Here is a 19,718-nt window from a genome sequence, read left to right on the forward strand (position 1 = left end):
TGAGCAAAATTGCCCCATAGGGTTTCCAAGGCTGTAGCCTTTACAGAAGCAGACTGTCACATTTTTCTCCCGTGGAGTGGCTAGTGGGTTTGAACCACTGACCTTTCAGATAGCAGCCGAATGCTTAATTACTGTGCCACAACGGCTAGCTTGTATACAATTATTATGTTTAAAATTTGGGCTCAAATTCACTAAAAGTAAACCATCTCGATAACAAATTATTAATCATTAGCAAAATGAAATGCTGTTAGTTTATTGACAATAGCTCAATAGACAGGAGATGCTGTCTCAAAGGATTGGAAATATCCTTTTTTTGTTAGTAATGAGCATTATTAGAGTTTTAAGTATTAATGTATTTATAGTTACAAATTATTGTAGTTATTAATGTACTATAATATTAACTAATATTATTATTAAAAATAAGTTGATTCTGTAATGATTAGATAAACTAATGCCTGTGACTGTTGTTATCGCTGTTAGTTGCCATCAAGTCAATTCCAGCTCAGGGCAACCCCAAGTGTGCAGAGTAGAACTGCACTCTCTGGGGTTTTCAAGGCTGTGATCTTTTGGAAGCAGATCTCCAGGCCTTACTTCCGAGGCACCTTTGGGTGAATTTGAACAACCAACCTTTTGCTTAACCTTTTACACCACCCAGGATGCCTGTATATGGCTGGAATTCTGTTATTTAAGCTTACGAATATTGAACTGAAAGTTATTGTAGAGAATAGTTGAATAGTATTGTATAGAAATTTGATGTTAAAGTGTTTTTGAAAGTAGACTCACAGATTGTTTTTATAAGATAAGCCATTTGAGTATTTTTTGTCCATTCTACTAATTTTTTTGTATTAAAAGTAGAACAGGTGCTTTATTTGGATATATAAAGAGCATTCTCTTTCAACTAAAAGTATAAAAAGTTACAATTAGTGTGTATACATTTTATAGCATTGTTTTTATATAACCAACAAAATGTCATATGACCAACCAAGTTAATGTACTTTGCTTTAACTAACCCATTAACGTTATAAGCTGACTTAAGAATATGTGATTTAATTTTTTCAATAAAGTGATCAAAATACATTAATAGTAATTTTGTACATGAATTCAGTTTAAGCAGCAATTAAATTGATTTTATGTTTTTCTATCTCCTTATTTCCTTATAAGAGAGTAAAATCTGCAGTTGAATTGAGGAAGGAGGAGACCACAGCTCACTTAGATATCCACGATGATGCTCAAAACAATATAAAAGGGGTGATGCTTCAGAGAGCAAAGGAGTTTGAGCGTCAAATGACTGAGAAAATGAAGCCTGGGGAACCTGCCACCGTGAAAGGAAGTGTAGATACCATCTTAGACGGTTTTCAGAGCAAACACAATTTAAGACATCTGTCGCTCTCTCTCATCGAAGCATCTAGACAAGCTGGCATTAGTTACATTATTTATCCCAAGAAAAAGAAGACAAATGGGAAGAAACGTTTGAGCCTTGACAGACTTGCAGTCGTGTATGAAGAGTTATCCCAGCCTCCAAGAATTCTTAAAAGGTTTTATTTAATCAGTAATTGTTATATTTTGAGGAATGTATTACAGTTTGGGCCTTAATCTTATAATTTCACCCATTGAAGTTGCTATTTTATTCAGCACTGAAAATATGCTGAACTTTTAGCTAAAAGACAATTCCTTGTTTTAAAATATATGAATATTTGATAGTATAAATATATGAATGATTGAAACTAATTTAAAGATGGGGCTGATTGAAGAACAGAAAGTAAGTCTAAATTCACTTGATGGCAAAGCAGTCTTTCAGTGGGAAGAAGTAAAAACCTATCAAGTTATTTAAGTGATTTAGCACCAAAAAGCAACCTCTGCTCCAAACAAATACTACCCATTCAGAAATTGAAATATATTGCTAGTATTTGTTTTCAAATTTTAATTTACCAAGTTGAGGAATAAACCAAATAGGCAAACTGTTATCGTATGTTGTGAACCCTTCTCAGGAATCAACACACAGAAATAATTTATGTTTTAGAATACATCAAGTAGGTTTTAATAAGTTGACAAATGTTTCTGATCAGAACCAGAAATTTGCTTATGCATTTCTGATACATTTGCTGATTTTAAAGTGTCACAAATCTTTCTACTTCTAAAAAGGTCTCGTATTAATATACATAGCACCATTCTGGCCACGATCTAAATGGCTTCTATCTTTCTAAAGGATATAAGCAGATGAAACATTGCTCCTGTGAGGTGTTGGGCTGCTTACTGACCCTTTATTATTTTAATTTTAAAGTTGGGATTTATTTACTTTTTAATAACTGAATTTGTAATTTGTATATGCTGCCAACAGGTATAATTTAGGTATGAGCCTTTTGGTTGAGGTGGTAAAACAGATTGTGGGAGTATTATCTAAGATTATACATTAGTACAGTTTTCCTACCTTCTTTTAGAAATTCTTGGAGCTCTTGTGGTGCAGTGGTGAAGAACTCGGCTGCCAACCAAAAGATTGGCAGTTCAAATCCACCAGCCGCTCCTTAGAAACACTATGCGGTGGTTCTACTCTGTCCTATAGGGTCGCTATGAGTCAGAATTGACTCCACATTAGTTTAAAAATTCTTATTTGGAATTTTGTTCTACGTTTTTTTCCAGCTTGAAATAAGAACTTTTAAACTAACTTACAAAAAAAAAAAAAAAACCAGACTTACTGGCCTGACAGAGACTAGAGAAACCTGGAGAGTATGGTCGGTCCTTGGACACCCTTTTAGCTCAGTAATGAAGTCACTTCTGAGGTTCACCTTTCAGCCAAAGATTAGACAGGCCCATAAGACAAAACGAGACTAAAGGTGCACACCAGCCCTGGGGCAAGGACTGGAAGGCAGAAGGGGTCAGGAAAGCCGGTAATAGGGAACCCAAGGTCAAGAAGGGAGAGTGTTAACATGCCATGGGGTTGTTAACCAAGGTCATAAAACCATAGGTATACTACCTGTTTAATGAGAAGCTAGTTTGTTCTGTAAACCTTCATCTGAAGTATATTAATAATAATAAAAAAAGACGTTAAAAATCTTATTTAAACAGCACTTTTTTTTTTTAATGTGAATATGAAATAATTGTTACTTTGAAACAAATTTATGGAACAAATTTTAAAAGTAATCTTATTCCTAGGGTATACTTCGAGATCTTTTTCACTAATCTTGGTAATTCAGATATACCTTTCTTACCATTTTATGTTCAACCTTTAAACTTCGTTAGTCATACCCATTCCTGGCTGACTCCCTTGTTGATTAACAGGAGACTGCATATGTTCTCATACATGAAGTAAAACCTTGACTGTGAAAAGTAACTTCTGCAGAAGGCCATTTGGACTAATTTAAGACCCAGTTTTCTTTTCTAGCCTTTCTGATAAGTTAGACAGATTCATGCATTTCGCTTCCATCCATTTGCTAGATTTCCCTGTTGCCTCTTTCCTTGGCTAGGTTATGGCAGGATGCCATGTGTGTGCAACAATAACTTATCAGCTTTACTGTTGCCCTAGGAAGTTCCCCTCCACTTTGGTCTCTGAGCCCAATACTGATGTACGAGTCAGCGAGGGACCACAAGAGACCTTGCTTGGTGTTCACTGACGCAGCAGTGAGCCATTCTCATTGATGGCTCCTGGATGACCTTGACTCCCAGTTCCTCTATGCTGGGCTTCTGCCTTCCAGGGAACCCCTCTGGTACTTGGATTAGCAGTACTTCTGTTTCACCAGAAAGTCTGGATTTTTTTGTGTGATGGCAAATAGAATTAAAAACATTTTTTTTCAATTGTTGCTATTATATAAAGAATACAATTTAGTTTTGTATGTTAACCTTGTACCTTGCAGCTGTGCAAAATTTACGTTTTAGTTGTAGTGTTGGTTCTGTAGATTTCTTGTAATTTTCTATATGAACGATCATATCATCTGTGAATAGGGACTGTTTTTCTTATTCCATTCCAAAGTTTGTAACATTTCTTTTTCTTGCCTTAACATAATGACTAAGATTGCAATTTAATGTTGAATAGAAGTGGTGAAAGTTGGCATCCTTTACTTATATCTGTCCTTGAGGGGAAATGGTTCAGCATTTCACCATTGACTAAGATGTCATTTTTTTTTTTTTTTGTAGATAGCCTTGATCAGATTAAAGAAGTTCCCTTCTATTCATAGATTCCTGAGGGGTTTATTATGAATTAGTGCTGAATTTTGTCAGATGTGTTTTTCTGCATCTGTTGAGATGATCATATGACTTTTCTCTTGTTTTGTTAATATGATGAATTACATTGATTGATTTTTAAATGTTTAACCAGCATTGCATTCCTGAGATAAATCTGACTTGGTCATGATGTATTATCATTTTTATGTATCACTGGGTTCAATTTGCAAATATTTTACTGATAGTTTTGTCTCTATATTGGTTAGGGATATTGGCCTTCTTTTTTTTTTTTTTAATAATCCATCAGATTTCACAATTAGGGCTATGCTTGTTCATAAAATGAGTTATTGCTTCCTTGGATGTTTGATAGAATTATTATTGAAATCAGTTGGCCTAGTGTTTTCTTTATGGGAAGGTTTTTGATAACTAATTTAGTTTCTTTAATAGAGTTATTCAGATTTTTTTGATTCTCCTTGTGTCAATTTTAGTCAGTTGTGTTTCTTAAGAAATTTGTTTAATCTAAATTGTTGATTTTGTTTCCTTAAAGTTGTTCATATTATCCTGTTATAACCCTTTTAATGTCTGAAGAATCTGTGTTGATAATCTCTTTTTATTCCTGACCTTGCTGATTGTGTCCTTTGTCTTTTTTCTTGATCAGTCTAGACAATTATGTTGGTCTTTTTAAAGAACCAACTTTTGGCTTGTTAATTTTCTTTATCATCATCTTTTATGTATTTCATTAATTTCTGCTATTATGTTTATACATAAAAGATTATGTATTTCATTAATTTCTGCTATTATGTTTATTGGAAACCCTGGTGGCGTAGTGGTTAAGGGCTATGGCTGTTAACCAAAAGGTTGGCAGTTTGAATCCACCAGGCACTCCTTGGAAGCTCTATGGGGCAGTTCTACTCTGTCCTATATGGTCGCTATGAGTCGGAATCAACTCGATGGCAATGGGTTTGGTATGGGTTATGTTTATTGTTTCCTTCTATTTACTTTGGGTTTACTTCACTCCTATTTGTTCTAGCTTCTGAAGGTGGAACCTTAGATCATTGATTTTAGATTTCATCTTTTTCTAATAAAAGCATTCAAAGATATTCCCTCTAATCTCTGCTATATCCGTATCTCACAAATTTAAACATTGTATTATCTAATTTTATTTGTTACTTCTTTTTTGACCCATAAATTGTTTAGAAGTACGTTGTGGCAAATATTTGGTTTTTTCTAGACATGTAACTGTTATTGATTTGTTAATTAATTCCATTTTGGTTGGAGAATACACTCTGTAATTTCAATCTTTTATAATTTATCAAGATTGATTTATGGCTCAGCCTATGCTCTATCTTGGTGAGCGTACCGTCTGCACTTGAAAAAGTATGTGTTCTGCAGTTGTTGGGTATAATGTTCTATATCAGTTAGATCAAGATGGTTCATATTGTTGTACAGATATTCTAAGTGTTTATTGATTTCTTATTTAGTTCTATCCATTCCTGCAAGAGATGCAGCAAAATATCCTACTGTAATTGTGGAGATGTCAGTTTCTTCCTTGACTTCTGTCAATTTTTGCTTTATCTGTTATGAGGCTCTGTTATTAGGTGTGTACACATTTATAATTGTTATTTTTTCCCAATAAATTTCCCCTTTTGTCCTGAAATGTCTCTTTTTATTCCACTCGACGGCACTGGGTTTTGTTAGTAATACTCATTTTCTTGAAGTCTATTCTATCTGATATTAAGATATGGAACGTGTGTCTAATTGCCTCCATGAACAACTGTCTCCTTTGCGATGACACCAGAAGAACTGGTTGATGCCTAGCTAACATTACTGAACATTTTGATCAAAGGTTCCATAGAAGAATCCTGATCAAAAGGGGGAAAAACGTAAAACAGAATTTCAAGTTTTCATGGACTCTAGGCTTTATGGAATCATGGAGGATGGATGAACCCCTGGAACTATTGCACTGAGGTAATATTTAAACCATAAACCAAAAATATCCCCTCAAGTCTTCTTAAAAACAAACAATAGTTTAGCTTAACTAGTAAAAAAGGTCTGCTTTGGAGCATTATGCTCTTTTAAGAACAGTCTATATAGGATCATATGGACGAGAGCCACTCAAAAGATTAGCTAGGAACCGTAGGGGGTAGTGAGTTTGTTAATGAGGGAGGAACAACTCAGAAAACAGGCTGAGAATGGTGGCACAACTCGAAGAATATAATTGGTGTCACTAAATTGTACTTGTAGAAACTGTTGAATTAGTGAAGATTTTGCTGCGTATATTTGTTTTTTTTAATTCTCATCATCACAAAATAAATAAAATTTAGAAAAAAAAAATCCAGAATGGAAATAATGAGAATGTTCATACATTGTGAAGAATATAACCAATATCACTGAACAATTTGTGTAGAAATTGTTGAATGTGACCCTAACCTGCTGTGTAAACCTTCACCAAAAACACAGTAAAATGTTACTTTAAAAAAAAAAGAAGATAGCCACTCTAGTCATCTTATGCTTATTGTTAACATGGTTTATCTTTTCTATTCATTTGCTTTCAACCTATTTATGTCTTTATAATTAAAGTGCATCTCTTAGCTACCATAGAGTTGGTCTTCCTATTTTATTCACTCTGGTAAGTCTTGCCTTTTAATCAAAGAGCTTATACCAGTATTGTTTAATGTCATTTTTGATAACGGATGGATTTTAGGTTTTCCATTTTATTATCTGCTTTTATGTGTTATGTATTTTTGTTTTCTGTTGCCTTTTCCTTACCTACTTTTGGATTAGTTTGAATAGTAGTTCATTTTATTTTGCCTTATTGGCTCTATGGGCTTTTTTTTTTTTAGTGGTTGATATAGGAATTGAAATACACATTTTAATATATACATTTTAATATACATTTTTAACCTTTCTCAATCTACTTAGAGTTATTATTGTACCACTTACCTAAGATATAGAAACTTTGTAAGAACATAACCCTTCCCTACCATCCTTTTGTTACAATTGTTATCTTATTACACCTACCCCCCACATGTGTGTCAGTTTGTCATACTGTGGGGGCTTGTGTGTTGCTTAGTTGCTGGAAGCTATGTCACCGGTGTTCAGATACCAGCAGAGTCACCCATGGAGGACAGGTTTCAGCTGAGCTTCCAGACTAAGACAGACTAGGAAGAAGGACATGGCAGTCTACTTCTGAAAAGAATTAGCTAGAGAAAACCTTATGAAGAGCAGCAGAACATTGTCTGATATAGTGCTGGAAGATGAGCCCCACAGGTTGGAAGGCACTCAAAAGACAACTTGGGAAGAGCTGCCTCCTCAAGGTAGAATCGACTTTAATGACCTGGGTGGAGTAAAGCTTTCAGGACCTTCATTTGCTGAGTGGCATTACTCAAAATGAGAAGAAACAGCTGCAAACATCCATTAATAATCGGGACCTGGAATGTATGAATTGTGAATCTAGGAAAATCAGAAATCATCAAAAATGAAATGGAATGCATAAACATCGATATCCTAGGCATTAATGAACTGAAACGGACTGACTGGTATTGGCCATTTTGAATCAGACAATAATGTAGTGTACTATGCCAGGAACGACAACTTGAAGAGGACTGGTGTTGCATTCATTGTCAAAAAGGAAATTTTAAGATCTATCCTGAAGTACAACGTTGTCAGTGATCGGACAATATCCATATGCCTACAAGGAAGACAAGTTAATGCGACTGTTATTCAAACTGATGGACCAACCACTAAGGCCAAAGATGAAGAAATTGAAGATTTTATCAGCTTCTGCAGTCTGAAATTGATTGATACATGCAATCAGGATGCGTTGATAATTACCAGTGATTGGAATGTAAAAGTTGGGAACAAAGAAGAAGGATCGATAGTGGGAAAATATGGCCTTGGTGATAGAAACAATGCCAGAGATAGAATTTTGCAAGACCAATAACTTCTTCATTGCAAATACATTTTTTCTTCAATGTAAATGACTATACACTTGGACCACGCCAGATGGAATACACAGGAATCAAACTGACTACATCTGTGGAAAGAGTCGATGGAAAAGCTCAATGTTATCAGTCAGAACAAGGCCAGGGGCCAACTGTGGAACAAACCATCAATTGCTCATATGTGAGTTCAAGTAGAAACTGAAGAAAATCAGAGCAAGTCCACAAGAGCCAAAATACTACCTTGAGTATATCCCACCTGAATTTAGAGACCATCTGAAAAATAGATTTGATGCATTGAACACAAATGACCAAAGACCAGATGAGTTGTGGAATGACACCAAGGACATCACACATGAAGAAAGCAAGAGGGTCACTGAAAAGACAGGAAAGAAAGAAAAGACCGAGATTGGATGTCAGAGGAGACTCTGAAAATTGCTCTTGAACATCAAGCAGCTAAAGCAAAAGGAAGAAATGATGAAGTAAAAGAACTGAACAGAAGATTTCAAAGGGCGACTCGAGAAGACAGAGTAGAGTATTATAATGACATGTACAAAGAGCTGGAGATAGAAAACCAGAACAGAAGAACATGCTTGGCATTTCTTAAGCTGAAAGAACTGAAGAAAAAATTAAAGCCTTGAGTTGCAATAGAGAAGGATTCTATGGGGAAAATATTAAATGACGCAGGAAGCATCAAAAGAAGATGGAAGGAACATACAGAGTCATTGTACCAAAAAGAATTAGTCGACATTTAACCATTTCAAAACGTAGCATATGATCAGGAACCAATGGCATTGAAGGAAGAAGTTCAAGCTGCACTGAAGGCATTGGCAGGAAACAAGGCTCTAGGAATTGATGGAATATTAATTGAGATGTTTCAACAAACAGATGCAGTGCTGGAAGTGCCCACTCATCTTTGCCAAGAAATATGGAAGACAGCTTCCTGGCCAGCTGACTGGAAGAGATCCATATTTATGCCTATTCCCAAGAAAGGTGATCCAACTGAAGGTGGAAATTATAGAACAATATCATTAATATCACACGCAAGCAAAATTTCGCTGAAGATCATTCAAAAATGGCTGTAGCAGTATATCAACAGGGAACTGCCAGAAATTCAGGCCAGTTTCAGAAGAGGACATGGAACCAGGGATATAATTGCTGATGTCAGATGAATCCTGGCTGAAAGCAGAGAATACCAGAAGGATGTTTACCTGTGTTTTATTGACTATGGAAAGGCATTCCACTGTGTGGATCATAACAAATTATGGATAACATTGCAAAAAATGGGAATTCTCAACACTTAATTATGCTCGTGAAGAACCTGTACGTAGATCAAGAGGCAGTTGTTCAGACAGAACGAGGGGATACTGCATGGTTTAAAGTCAGGAAAGGCGTGTGTCAGGGTTGTATCCTTTCACCACACCTATTCAATCTGTATGCTGAGCAAATAATCTGAGAAACTGGACTATATGAAGAAGAATGGGCCATCAGGATTGGTGGAAGACTCATTAACACACGTGTGTTATGCAGATGACACAACCTTGCTTGTTGAAAGTGAAGAGGACTTGTATAATTTGCTAACGAAGATCAAAGACCACAGCCTTCTGTATGAATTACACCTCAACATAAAAAAAAAAAACAAAAATCTTCACAACTGGATCAATAAGCCACATCATGCTAAACGGCGAAAAGATCGAAGTTGTCAAGGATTTCATTTTACTTGGATCCACAATCAACACTCATGGAAGCAGCAGTCAGGAAATCAAAAGACACATTGCATTTGGGCAAATCTGCTACAAAGGACCTCTATAAAGTGTTGAAAAGCAAAGGTGTCACCTTGAAGACTAAGGTGCGCCTGACCCAAGCCTTGGTATTTTCAATTGCATCATTTGCATGTGAAAGCTGGACAGTGAATAAGGAAGACAGAAGAAGAATTGACGCCTTTGAATTGTGGTGTTGGCGAAGAATATTGAATATACCGTGGACTGCTAAAAGAATGAACAAATCTGTCTTGGAAGAAGTACAACCAGATTGCTCCTTAGAGGCAAGGATGGAGAGACTGCGTGTTACATACTTTGGACATGTTTTCAGGAGGGATCAGTCTCTGGAGAAGGACATCATGCTTGGTAAGGTACAGGGTCAGTGGAAAAGAGGAAGATCCTCAACGAGGTGGATTGACACAGTGGCTGCAGCAATGGGCTCAAGCATAACGATGATTGTAGGGATGGTGCAGGACCGGGCAGTGTTTCATTCTGTTGTGCATAGGGTCACTATGAGTTGGAACTAACTCAAGGGCACCTAACAACAATAACATTACATCTACATATTTTGAAAGCCCCACCAATGTTATAATTTTTACTTTAAATAGTCATTCATATTTTAAAAAACTTAAGGAGAAAAATTTATCTTTTATAGTTACTCTGATATTTACCATTTCTGATATTCTTCATTCATTCTTGGATATTCAAGCTTTCTAGTATAATTTCCCTTCATCATTATCATTTATTTTGTATAGGTCTGCTGGAGACAAACTCTCTTAGTCATCTTTTCAGACTGCTTTGATTTCTATTTAAAAAGTTTGTGGTTATTTGATTTGTTCCCCTTTTTGTAGTAAGTTGTTTATCTCTGGTTCTTGTCAAATTTTTTTTCCAGCATTTTTTTTTTTTTTTTTAATGACCTTGGCACAGATCTCTTTGAATTTATCCAGTTTGGGATTCACTGAGCTTTTTGCATCTGTAAATTTGTGTCTTTCATAAATTCGGAAAGTTTTTGACTATTTGTTTCTGCATATATATGTATATATATTTACTACAATCTCTCTTTGGTTTCCTCCTAGGACTCCCTTTATTCTAACTGGATCTGTTGATACTGTCCCACAGTTCTCTAAGACTCTCTTAGTTTTTTTAAATCCTTATTCTGTTTTTTCAGAATGGATACTTTCTATTAATAAATCTTCAAATTCACTGACTCTTCTCTATCATCTCTATTCTGTTGTTGAGACCATCCAGTGAAGTTTTAAATTTAAAACATTTTATATTTCAGTTTTAAACTTGCATTTGGCTCTTTTGTTTTTAAAAGTATTTTCTGTTTCTCTGCTGAGATTTCTTATTCATTCACTCATTCCAAGTGCATCTTCTGTTACATCTTAGAATATAGATATCAATAGCTGCTTTGAAGTCCTTTGTCTCCTAATTCTAAAATCCTGGTCATCTTGGCGTTGGCCTGTGTTGTTTGTCTTTTCCTTTTAAAAAGGGTTACATTTGCCTGGATGTTTGTATGTCTAGTAATTTTATTTTGTGTCCTAGATATTTTCAACATTGTGTGTTTTAAACTTGGGGCCCTGTTACAGTCTTTTGGAGAATACTGATGTGTTTGTTTTTGTATGTCGTCAGTCCAGTTAAGTTCAGATTATCTTTAGTGAGTGCTGTTTCAAAACTCAGTTCAATTTCTTAAATCTTTGCTATGGTGTTTTGGTCAGTCACATATTAGTGATTGAGGGGTTATTCTGAGATGTGTGTGGATTCAGGTATAGGATTAGAAGATCCCCTCATTCAACTCTATTCCATCTGGAGTCTCCCCTATTCTCTTGACCAATGGATTCCTTTCTGCACTTTTTCTGTTGAGTAAAATTTCAGAGTGTCTATGGTTAAGTGCTTGGCTGCTAACTGAAAGGTCAGCAGTTTGAACCCACCAGTCACTCATGGGACAAAGATGTGGCAGTTTACTTCCATAGATTTATAGCCTTGGAAACCGCATGAGGCAGTTCTACTTTGCCCTCTAGGGCCACCATGAGTTTGAATTGACTCAATGGCAACAGGTATTGATGTTTTTGGCACTTGTGCCTGGCTGCTCCCAAAATGCGGCTTCATCCCTGGTGCAAAATCTCAAAAGGAAAAATATGTCAGGAAACTTAACCCTTGCTAGTTGCCTCTCCAAAATTATTTTTTCTTTTTTTTAATTTTATTGTGCTTTGGGTGAAAGTTTACAGCACAAATTAATCTTACATTCAAAAATTTGTACACGAATTGTCTTGTGACATTGGTTGCAGTCCTTGCATTGTGTCTGCACTGTTCCTATTTCCCTTTCCACCATGGGTTCCCCATGTCCATTTGTCCAGTTTTCCTGTCCCTTCCTGCCTTCTCATCTTTGCTTTTGCACAGGTGTTGCCCTTTTGGCCTCATATACCTGATTAAACTAAGAAGCCCATTCCTCATGTGTATTATTGTTTTATAGGACCATCTAATCTTTGGCTGAAAGGTGGACTTGGGGAGTGGCTTCAGTTCTGAATGAGAAGGGTGTCCGGGGATTGTAGTCTCAGTGGTCCTGCTAATCTCTGTCAGACCAGCAAGCCTGGTCCTTTTTTTTTTTTTTTTGTGAATTTGAATTTTGTTCTACATTTTTGTCCCACTTTGGAATCCTCTGTTGTGATCTCTGTCAGAGAAGTTGATGGTGGTAGCTGGGCACTATCTAGTTCTGGGCTTAGGCTGGTGGAGGCTGTGGTTCATGTGGTCAGTTAGTCCCTTCAACTAATATTTTCTTTTTGTCCTTGGTTTTATTCATTCTCCTTTGCTCCGTATGGGATGGGACAGATGTACCTTAAATACCTTCACAAGTTTTTAAAACCCCAGACATGACTCACCAATGTAGGATGTAGAACATTTTCTTTACAAACTACATTATGCCAATTGACCTAGATGTCCCCCCAGACCATGGTTCCAGCCCTCAGCCCCAGTAGCTGGTCCCTCAAGGTGTTTGGATGTGTCTAGGAAGCTTCTATGAATTTGCCCTAGTCAAATTGTGCTGACTTCCTTTGTATTGTGTGTTGTCTTTTTCTTCACCAAAGGTACCACTTGTCTACTATCTAGTTAGTGATTTTCCCCTTCCCATCCCTCCCCTCCCTCATAACCATCAAAGATTGTTTTTTTCCTGTGTGTAAACCTTTTCTTGGATTTTTATAATAGTGGTCTTGTACAGTGTTTGTCCTTTTGCGACTGACTTATTTCATTCATCATTAAGCCCTCCAGATTCATCCATGTTGTGAGATGTTTTGCAGCTGCATCATTGTTCTTTGTTGCATAGTATTTCCTTGTGTGTCTGTACCATAATTTGTTTATCCATTCATCTGTTCATGGACATTTAGGTTGTCTTCATCTTTTTGCCATTGTGAATAATGCAGCAATGAACATGGTTGTGCATATGTCTATTCATGTCGCTGCTTTTATATCTCTAGGATATATTCCTAGTAATGGGATTGTTGGATTATATGGTATTTCTATTTCTAGCTTTTTAAGGAGATGCCATATTGTTTTCCATAGTGGTTGTACCATTTTACACTCCCTCCAAAGGGCATAACAGTTCCAATCTCCTGCAACCTCTCTAACATTTTTACTTCCAGTTTTTTTGATTAGTGCCACTAATGTTAGGGTGAGATGGTATCTGACTGTAGTGTTGATTTGCATTTCTCTAATGGCTAATGATCATGATTATTTCTTCATGTGTCTGTTAGCTGCTGAATGTCTTCTTTGGCAAAGTGTCTGTTCATATCTTTCCCCCTTTTTTTAATTGGAGTATTTTTGTTGTTGAAGTGTTGAAGTATTCTGTAGGTTTTAGAGATTAGATCCTGATCAGATACGCCATAGCCAAAATTTTTTCCCCAGTTCGTAGGTTCTTTTTTTTTACTCTTTTGATGAAGTCTTTTGATGAGCATAAGTGTTTAATTTTCAGGAGCTCCCTGTTATCTAGTTTATTTTCTAGTGCATTGTTAGTTAGGTTTTGTACTCTATTTATGCCATGTATTCAGGCCCCTAACATTGTCCCTATTATTTCTTCCATGATCTTTTATTGTTTAGGTTTTATATTTAGGTCTTTAATCCATTTGAGTTAGTTTTTGTGTATGGTATGAGGTATGGGTCCTTTTTCATTTTTTTAGAGATAGACATTGAGTTTTGCCAGCACCATTTGTTAAAAAGACTGTCTTTCCCTCATTTAATGACTTTGGTCCTTTTTCAAAGATCAGCTAACCATAGATGGATGAATTTATCTCTGGGTTCTCAATTCTGTTGCATTGGTCCATGGTCTATGTGTCTGTCACTGTACCAATACCAGGCTGTTTTGACTACTGTGGCTCTGAGATCAGATAATGTGAAGCCTCCTACTTTGTTCTTTTTTTTTTTTCCAATAATGTTTTGCTTATCTGGGGTCTCTTTCCTTTCCATATAAAATCGTTGATCAGTTTTTCCATCTCGTTAAAGAATGCTGCTGGTATTTGGATCGGGATTGCATTATATCTGTAGATCGCTTTGGGTAGAATTGACATCTTCACAATGTTGAGTTCCCATCCATGAGCATGGTATATATTTTCCATTTATGTAGGTTCTCTTTTGTTTTCTTGCAGTAGTGTTTTGTACTTTTCTTTGCATAGGTCTTTTTACATCCCTGGTTAGATTTATTCCTGAATATTTTATCTTTTTAGGGACTGTTGTAAATGGTATTGTTTTTCTGTTTCCCTTTTCATAATTCTCTTTGTTGGCGTATAGGAATCCAACTGATTTTTGTACGTTGATCTTGTATCCTGCTACTCTGCTTAATTAGTTCCAGTAGTTCTCTTGTGGACTCTTTGGGGCTCTGTATGTATAGATCATATCATCTGGGAATAGGGATAGTTTTACTTCTTCCTTTCCAATTTGGATGCCCTTTATTTCTTTTTCTTGCTTTATTGCTCCAGGTAGGACTTCTAGCACAATGCTAAATAGGGGTTGTGATATTGGGCATCCTTGTCTTATTCTTGTGGAACTATTTCTCTTTTTAGTGCTGATAGAGTTTTTGTTTTTGTTTTTTAAATGTATTTTGGAGCCATGTTGTTGGGTGCATAGATACTTGTAAGGGTTATGTGTTCTTGATGGATTATCTTTTTAATCATATAATGTCCTTTCTTGTCTTTTATGCTTGATTTTGCCTTCAAGTCTGTTTTATCTGAGATTAGTATTTTCACTCCTGCTTTTTTTTTTTTTTTTTTTGCAGCAAGTTCAATTTATTGGTGGACAACATAGAGGTAGGAAGTTCAATTTACTGGTGGTCACATATCAGGCAGGGCAATGTTACCAAGCCCTTGTGTAGGCAGGGCCTGCCACATGTCCAAGGGGCCATGATTGAGGATGTATTTTGCTCCACAAATCATCTGGGATGAGGTGCTTTTCAGCTACCATGGCTTCAAAGTCATCAGCATTAAACTTTGTAAAGCCCTACTTCTTGAAGATGTGGATCTTCTGGTGACCAAGAAATTTAGACTTGGCCCTGTGTAGGGCCTCAATCACATGCTCCTTGTTTGGAAGCTTGGTGCCAATGGACATGAGGACTTGGCTGATGTGGAGCTTGGCCACTGTACCCTGGGGTTTTCCAAAGGCACCTCACATACCTCTGTGGAGCCTAGATTAGGGACAGCAGAGATTAGCAAGGTCAGAGACATGGAAGAGCAGAAAAGACTGTCTCCAAGATCCCTTAGGGCAACTCATATGTGCAACAGGCTGTGCACGTTACTGTGGAGGGTGCTGTTGGCAAGCCATTGCACACCGGCCCCCACAGGGAAGGAGGATGGTTGGTTTAATTGGCTGCAGACCTCTCCTGCTCTTTTTTGGTTACTGTTAGCTTGATATATTTTTTCCCATTCTTTGATTTTTAATATATTTATGTCTTTGTGACATAAATATATTTATGTGACTCAGGTGTGTCTCTTGTAGACAGCATATTGATTTGTTGTGTTTTTTTAATCCATTCTGCCACTCTCTATTTCTTTACTGGTACATTTAAGAGTTTTAAATTCAGTGTGATTATTGACAGGTATGGGTTTACTGTTGTGATATTGTTGTGCTTTTTTGTGGTGCTGATGTTTTCTTTGTTTTTCTTACTTTGCTGTACTGTGTTCTTTTTGTTTGTGGATTTTCTTTTCTTTTGTTAATATAGATTTTTTTTTACTGAGTCTTTATATTCTTTTTATTTCGATGAGTAGGTTTGTTAACTTTCTTTGTGGTTACCTTGCAATTTACCCTTATTGTCCTAAGTTTGAACCATCTTGTATTACTTGGTATCACCTTGACTTCCTGTCCATTTGAAAGTTCTATACCTACACTATTTATTCCCCCTTTTATTGTTTTGACGTTGCAGCCATTTACAGATTGATGTCCCTGTTTTCCTGTTTTAAGTCTTTTAGCTTTATTACTGAGAGTTGTTTACCTAGATTGGTATCTGGTGGATACTGTCCTGTGTCCTAGACTCTGGTTCTTGTCTGAGTTATTGGTTCTCTAACCAAAGGACTGCCTTTAATATTTCTTGTAAGTTTGATTTGGTTTTTATGAATTCCCTTAATATCTGTTTATCTGTAAATGTCCTAATTTTTGCCATCATATTTGAGAGATAGTTTTGCAGGATATATTATTTTTTGTTGGCACTTTTTTTCTTTCAAGGTTTTATAATGGCATCCCATTGCCTTCTTGCCTGCCTAGTTTCTGCCAAGTGATCAGAGTTTAGTCTAATCGTTTTCCTTTCGAATGTGACTTCATTTTTCCTAAGCTGCTCTCAGGATTGTTTCTTTGTCTTCAGTTTTGGCAAGTGTGATTATGATATGTCTTGGTGACTTTCTTTTGAGGTCTATCCTATATGGTGGTGTGGTGGAAGACAGCAAGTTGGGGTGGGGTGGACCTGGGGTAGCAGTGGGCTGGTGGTTCTGTAGCCACTGCGGCTTGCTAGGGGTTTGGCAGGAGCTGAGGGAAGGTGGTTATGGCCCTTGGTGGGAGGTAGAAAGAAAAAGGAGAAAGGGGAAAAAAGAAAACAAACAAAAATAGTGCAGTGGGGGCTGTGGGGGAGGGTGGAGTGTACCTGGGGTGGCGGTGGTCTGGTGGTTCTCTGGCTGCAGTGGTATGGTGGGGGCAAACAGGAATATTGGGAAGTGGTGAACAGGGCTAGGTGGGAGGGAGAAAGAAAAGGAAGAAAGGGGAGAGGAAAAAAAAGCTGTGCAGCAGTTGGGGGCAGAGTGGGCCACGGGGTAGGCTTGTATTGAGGACCCCAGAGGAGGGGGCTGCCAGGCTGGAGGGGTTCTTGATGCTACTTACCAGAAGGGTGAGTAGTGGGAAAGCATGTTAAGCATGTTTCTCTGGTTACTGGATGTTCCATCTCCTGTTAGGAGCTCTGTGAAGTTGCTTTCCCATACTCCCTCTCTGGGTTCACTGCAGGCTATGTTCCAAGATGTTGATGCTGTGCCGTGTTAGTTGGCGGGGGACCTCCACTCCGTATCTCTCCTCGTTCTCTTTTCTGTCAGTTTCTTCTTCCATTCAGTGTTTGATTTAGTTCTTTGCCCTTTCATTTGATGCTTAGGGTTCCAAGATTGATGTTTGTATGTGTTTTAACTTAGTTTTACTTTGCTGCAGAGGGACAGCATGGTGTGGCTGTCTAGGGCACCATGTTGGCTCCGCCTCTCCATATCTCAAAATTTTGAGTCCCATTCATAGTCTGCCTACTTCTCTTTACTCTTCAGGATCTTTAAGTAGTTGTTTTTTTAATATTTTTCAGAGTTTATCACTGTTACCAATGGAAGGGATATGCTTTATGGGGCTTACACCATCATAATAGAATCAGAATTCCGTATGTGTTTTAATATATTTTTTAAATGGAAAATAACACAGCATGTTATCTGACAGGAATGATCTAGTGAAGATAGAACAATTGATGATATGAAAAAAAAAACAGTAATTATTGAAAGAGTGAAATCCTTGGGAAGGAAAAAGCAGATAGGATACAGGACATAAGTAATAGAATGGAGCTTCTGAAGGAGGGCACCTTATCATTGCTATAGAGGGAAGGTTGGTAGAGGTGTGGTGGGTTTGTAGTTTTGGTTATAAGAAAATGAGAAATATTCAAGTCAGATAGCTTCTATATTTTCTGTGAAGGTACAGCTCATCAGCTTGGAGTGAAGAGTTTGAGGGAGTATAGCTTAATGCAACTTCTGTTATTAAGTCATGCAACAGAGTAGAAATTCAAAAACAATTTGAGGAATGAGTGAGTTTTAATTACTAATTTTTCAACATAAATTTATTGAGCACCTTCTATATACCAGGCACTATTTTAGACAATGAAGATTTGGCAGTGAATAAGATTGGTAAATTTCCTGTCCTTGTGGCGCTTTTATTCTAGTGGAAGTGCTGGTAAAGAGATTAATGTATACTGTGATGCTAGGCAATGATAAGTGATATCAAGAAAAATAAAACAGTGTAATGGGGGTTACTATTTTAGAAAGAGTGGCCAGAAAGGCCTCTATCAGGTCACGGTATTTGAGCAGAGATTTGAATGGAATGAGGGAGGGAATGAGGGAATGCAAAATCCCTGAGTTGGAAATGTGCTTGTTGTTTCTGAGAGTCAGCATAAAGATCCATGTAGCTGGGGCACAGTGAGTGCAGAGAGGTAAGAAGTGAGGCTGAAGAAGTTGTCAAGGATAAGACCATACAGTGCCTTGTAGATTGTGGTAAGGGGTATGTTTGAAATTATTCTTAAGAGTGGTAGGAAACCATTGTGGAATTTGAGAATAGGGTAGTGATGTTTATAGGCAATGGTAAGAACTTTGGATTCTTAAATGTGAAAGGAAACACTGGAGGTGGAGAGTAAGGAGTTCATGTGATATGGTTTATGGAAAGATAGCAATCAAAGTGGTAAGAAGTGGTCAGATTCTGGATATATTTTGAAAGTACAGACAACAGGATTTACCCATGGGTTGAACGTGGTATGTAGACAGAGACAAACAAGGATGATTCCACAGATTTTTGCTGGACCAATTGAAAACAAGAAGGTTTACTGAGATGGAGAAGACTGCTGAAGGAGCAGGTGGTCATGACAAAAGTGGTTTTTGTGGCATACCCAAACCAAACCTGTTGCTGTCAGGTTGATTATGACTTATAGCCACCCTATAGGACAGAGTAGAACTGTCCTATAGGGTTTCCAAAAAATGGCTGGTGGATTTGAACTGCTGACCTTTTGGTTAGCAGCTGAGCTCTTAACCATTACGCCACCAGGGCTCCTTTGTGGCATAGAATAGACAAAAATCTTGGGTTAGATTTCAGCCTAGCTATTGAGATCACAAGGACATTGCAGGATATTAACAGCACTGGGAAAGATAGTAAAAATATATATTGTTGACCCTGCTATGTAAATGTAAACTTCATTTGATTCTCCTAAATTATGGAAATAGAAAAGAAAGCATTTCACATCAATAGCTGTAAGCCAGGTGCCAGGAGCTGTGTTCCTTGCTATAGTAAATATATCATATCTGGAACTACAGTTTTTAGTTCCAGATTAATTTTCTGATAATCAGGTGGTAATAGCAATCACAACTGTTGTTTCATTCCATAAACCATATCATATGAATTCCTTACTCTCAACTTCCAATGTTTCCTTTCACACTTAAAAATCCAAAGCTCTTACCATTGCCCAGAAACATCAGTACCCCATTTTCTATAAGTTTTATGATTTTTGCACTGTCCAAATAGGCAAGTAAAATGGAGATGTGATAAGAATTGCCACCTGCAATTTTCAAGTTTCTGTTGGTGCCACTAATCTGTAATTTTCCCAGTGAACTGATGC

At 37.0% G+C, this 19,718-nt stretch overlaps 1 protein-coding gene and 1 non-coding gene across 2 annotated transcripts in view; one reads left to right on the top strand and one right to left on the bottom strand.

The window, feature by feature from the left end:
* The window catches only part of TTC6 (tetratricopeptide repeat domain 6), a 248,623-nt gene that overhangs the window by 140,633 nt on the left and 88,272 nt on the right, over positions 1–19,718 (top strand). The window contains exon 8 of the mRNA XM_003408458.3: positions 1,162–1,535. Coding sequence (XP_003408506.3) covers positions 1,162–1,535 — 374 coding nt within the window. The remainder of the gene's footprint in view (positions 1–1,161; positions 1,536–19,718) is intronic.
* LOC111750261 (small nucleolar RNA SNORA70) lies at positions 15,576–15,709 on the bottom strand. The gene has a single exon (XR_002785409.2). It is a non-coding gene; the product is annotated as a small nucleolar RNA SNORA70 (small nucleolar RNA).

This window comes from Loxodonta africana, chromosome 10 (genome assembly GCF_030014295.1).
Source record: "Loxodonta africana isolate mLoxAfr1 chromosome 10, mLoxAfr1.hap2, whole genome shotgun sequence".
NCBI classification, from domain to species: domain Eukaryota; kingdom Metazoa; phylum Chordata; class Mammalia; order Proboscidea; family Elephantidae; genus Loxodonta; species Loxodonta africana.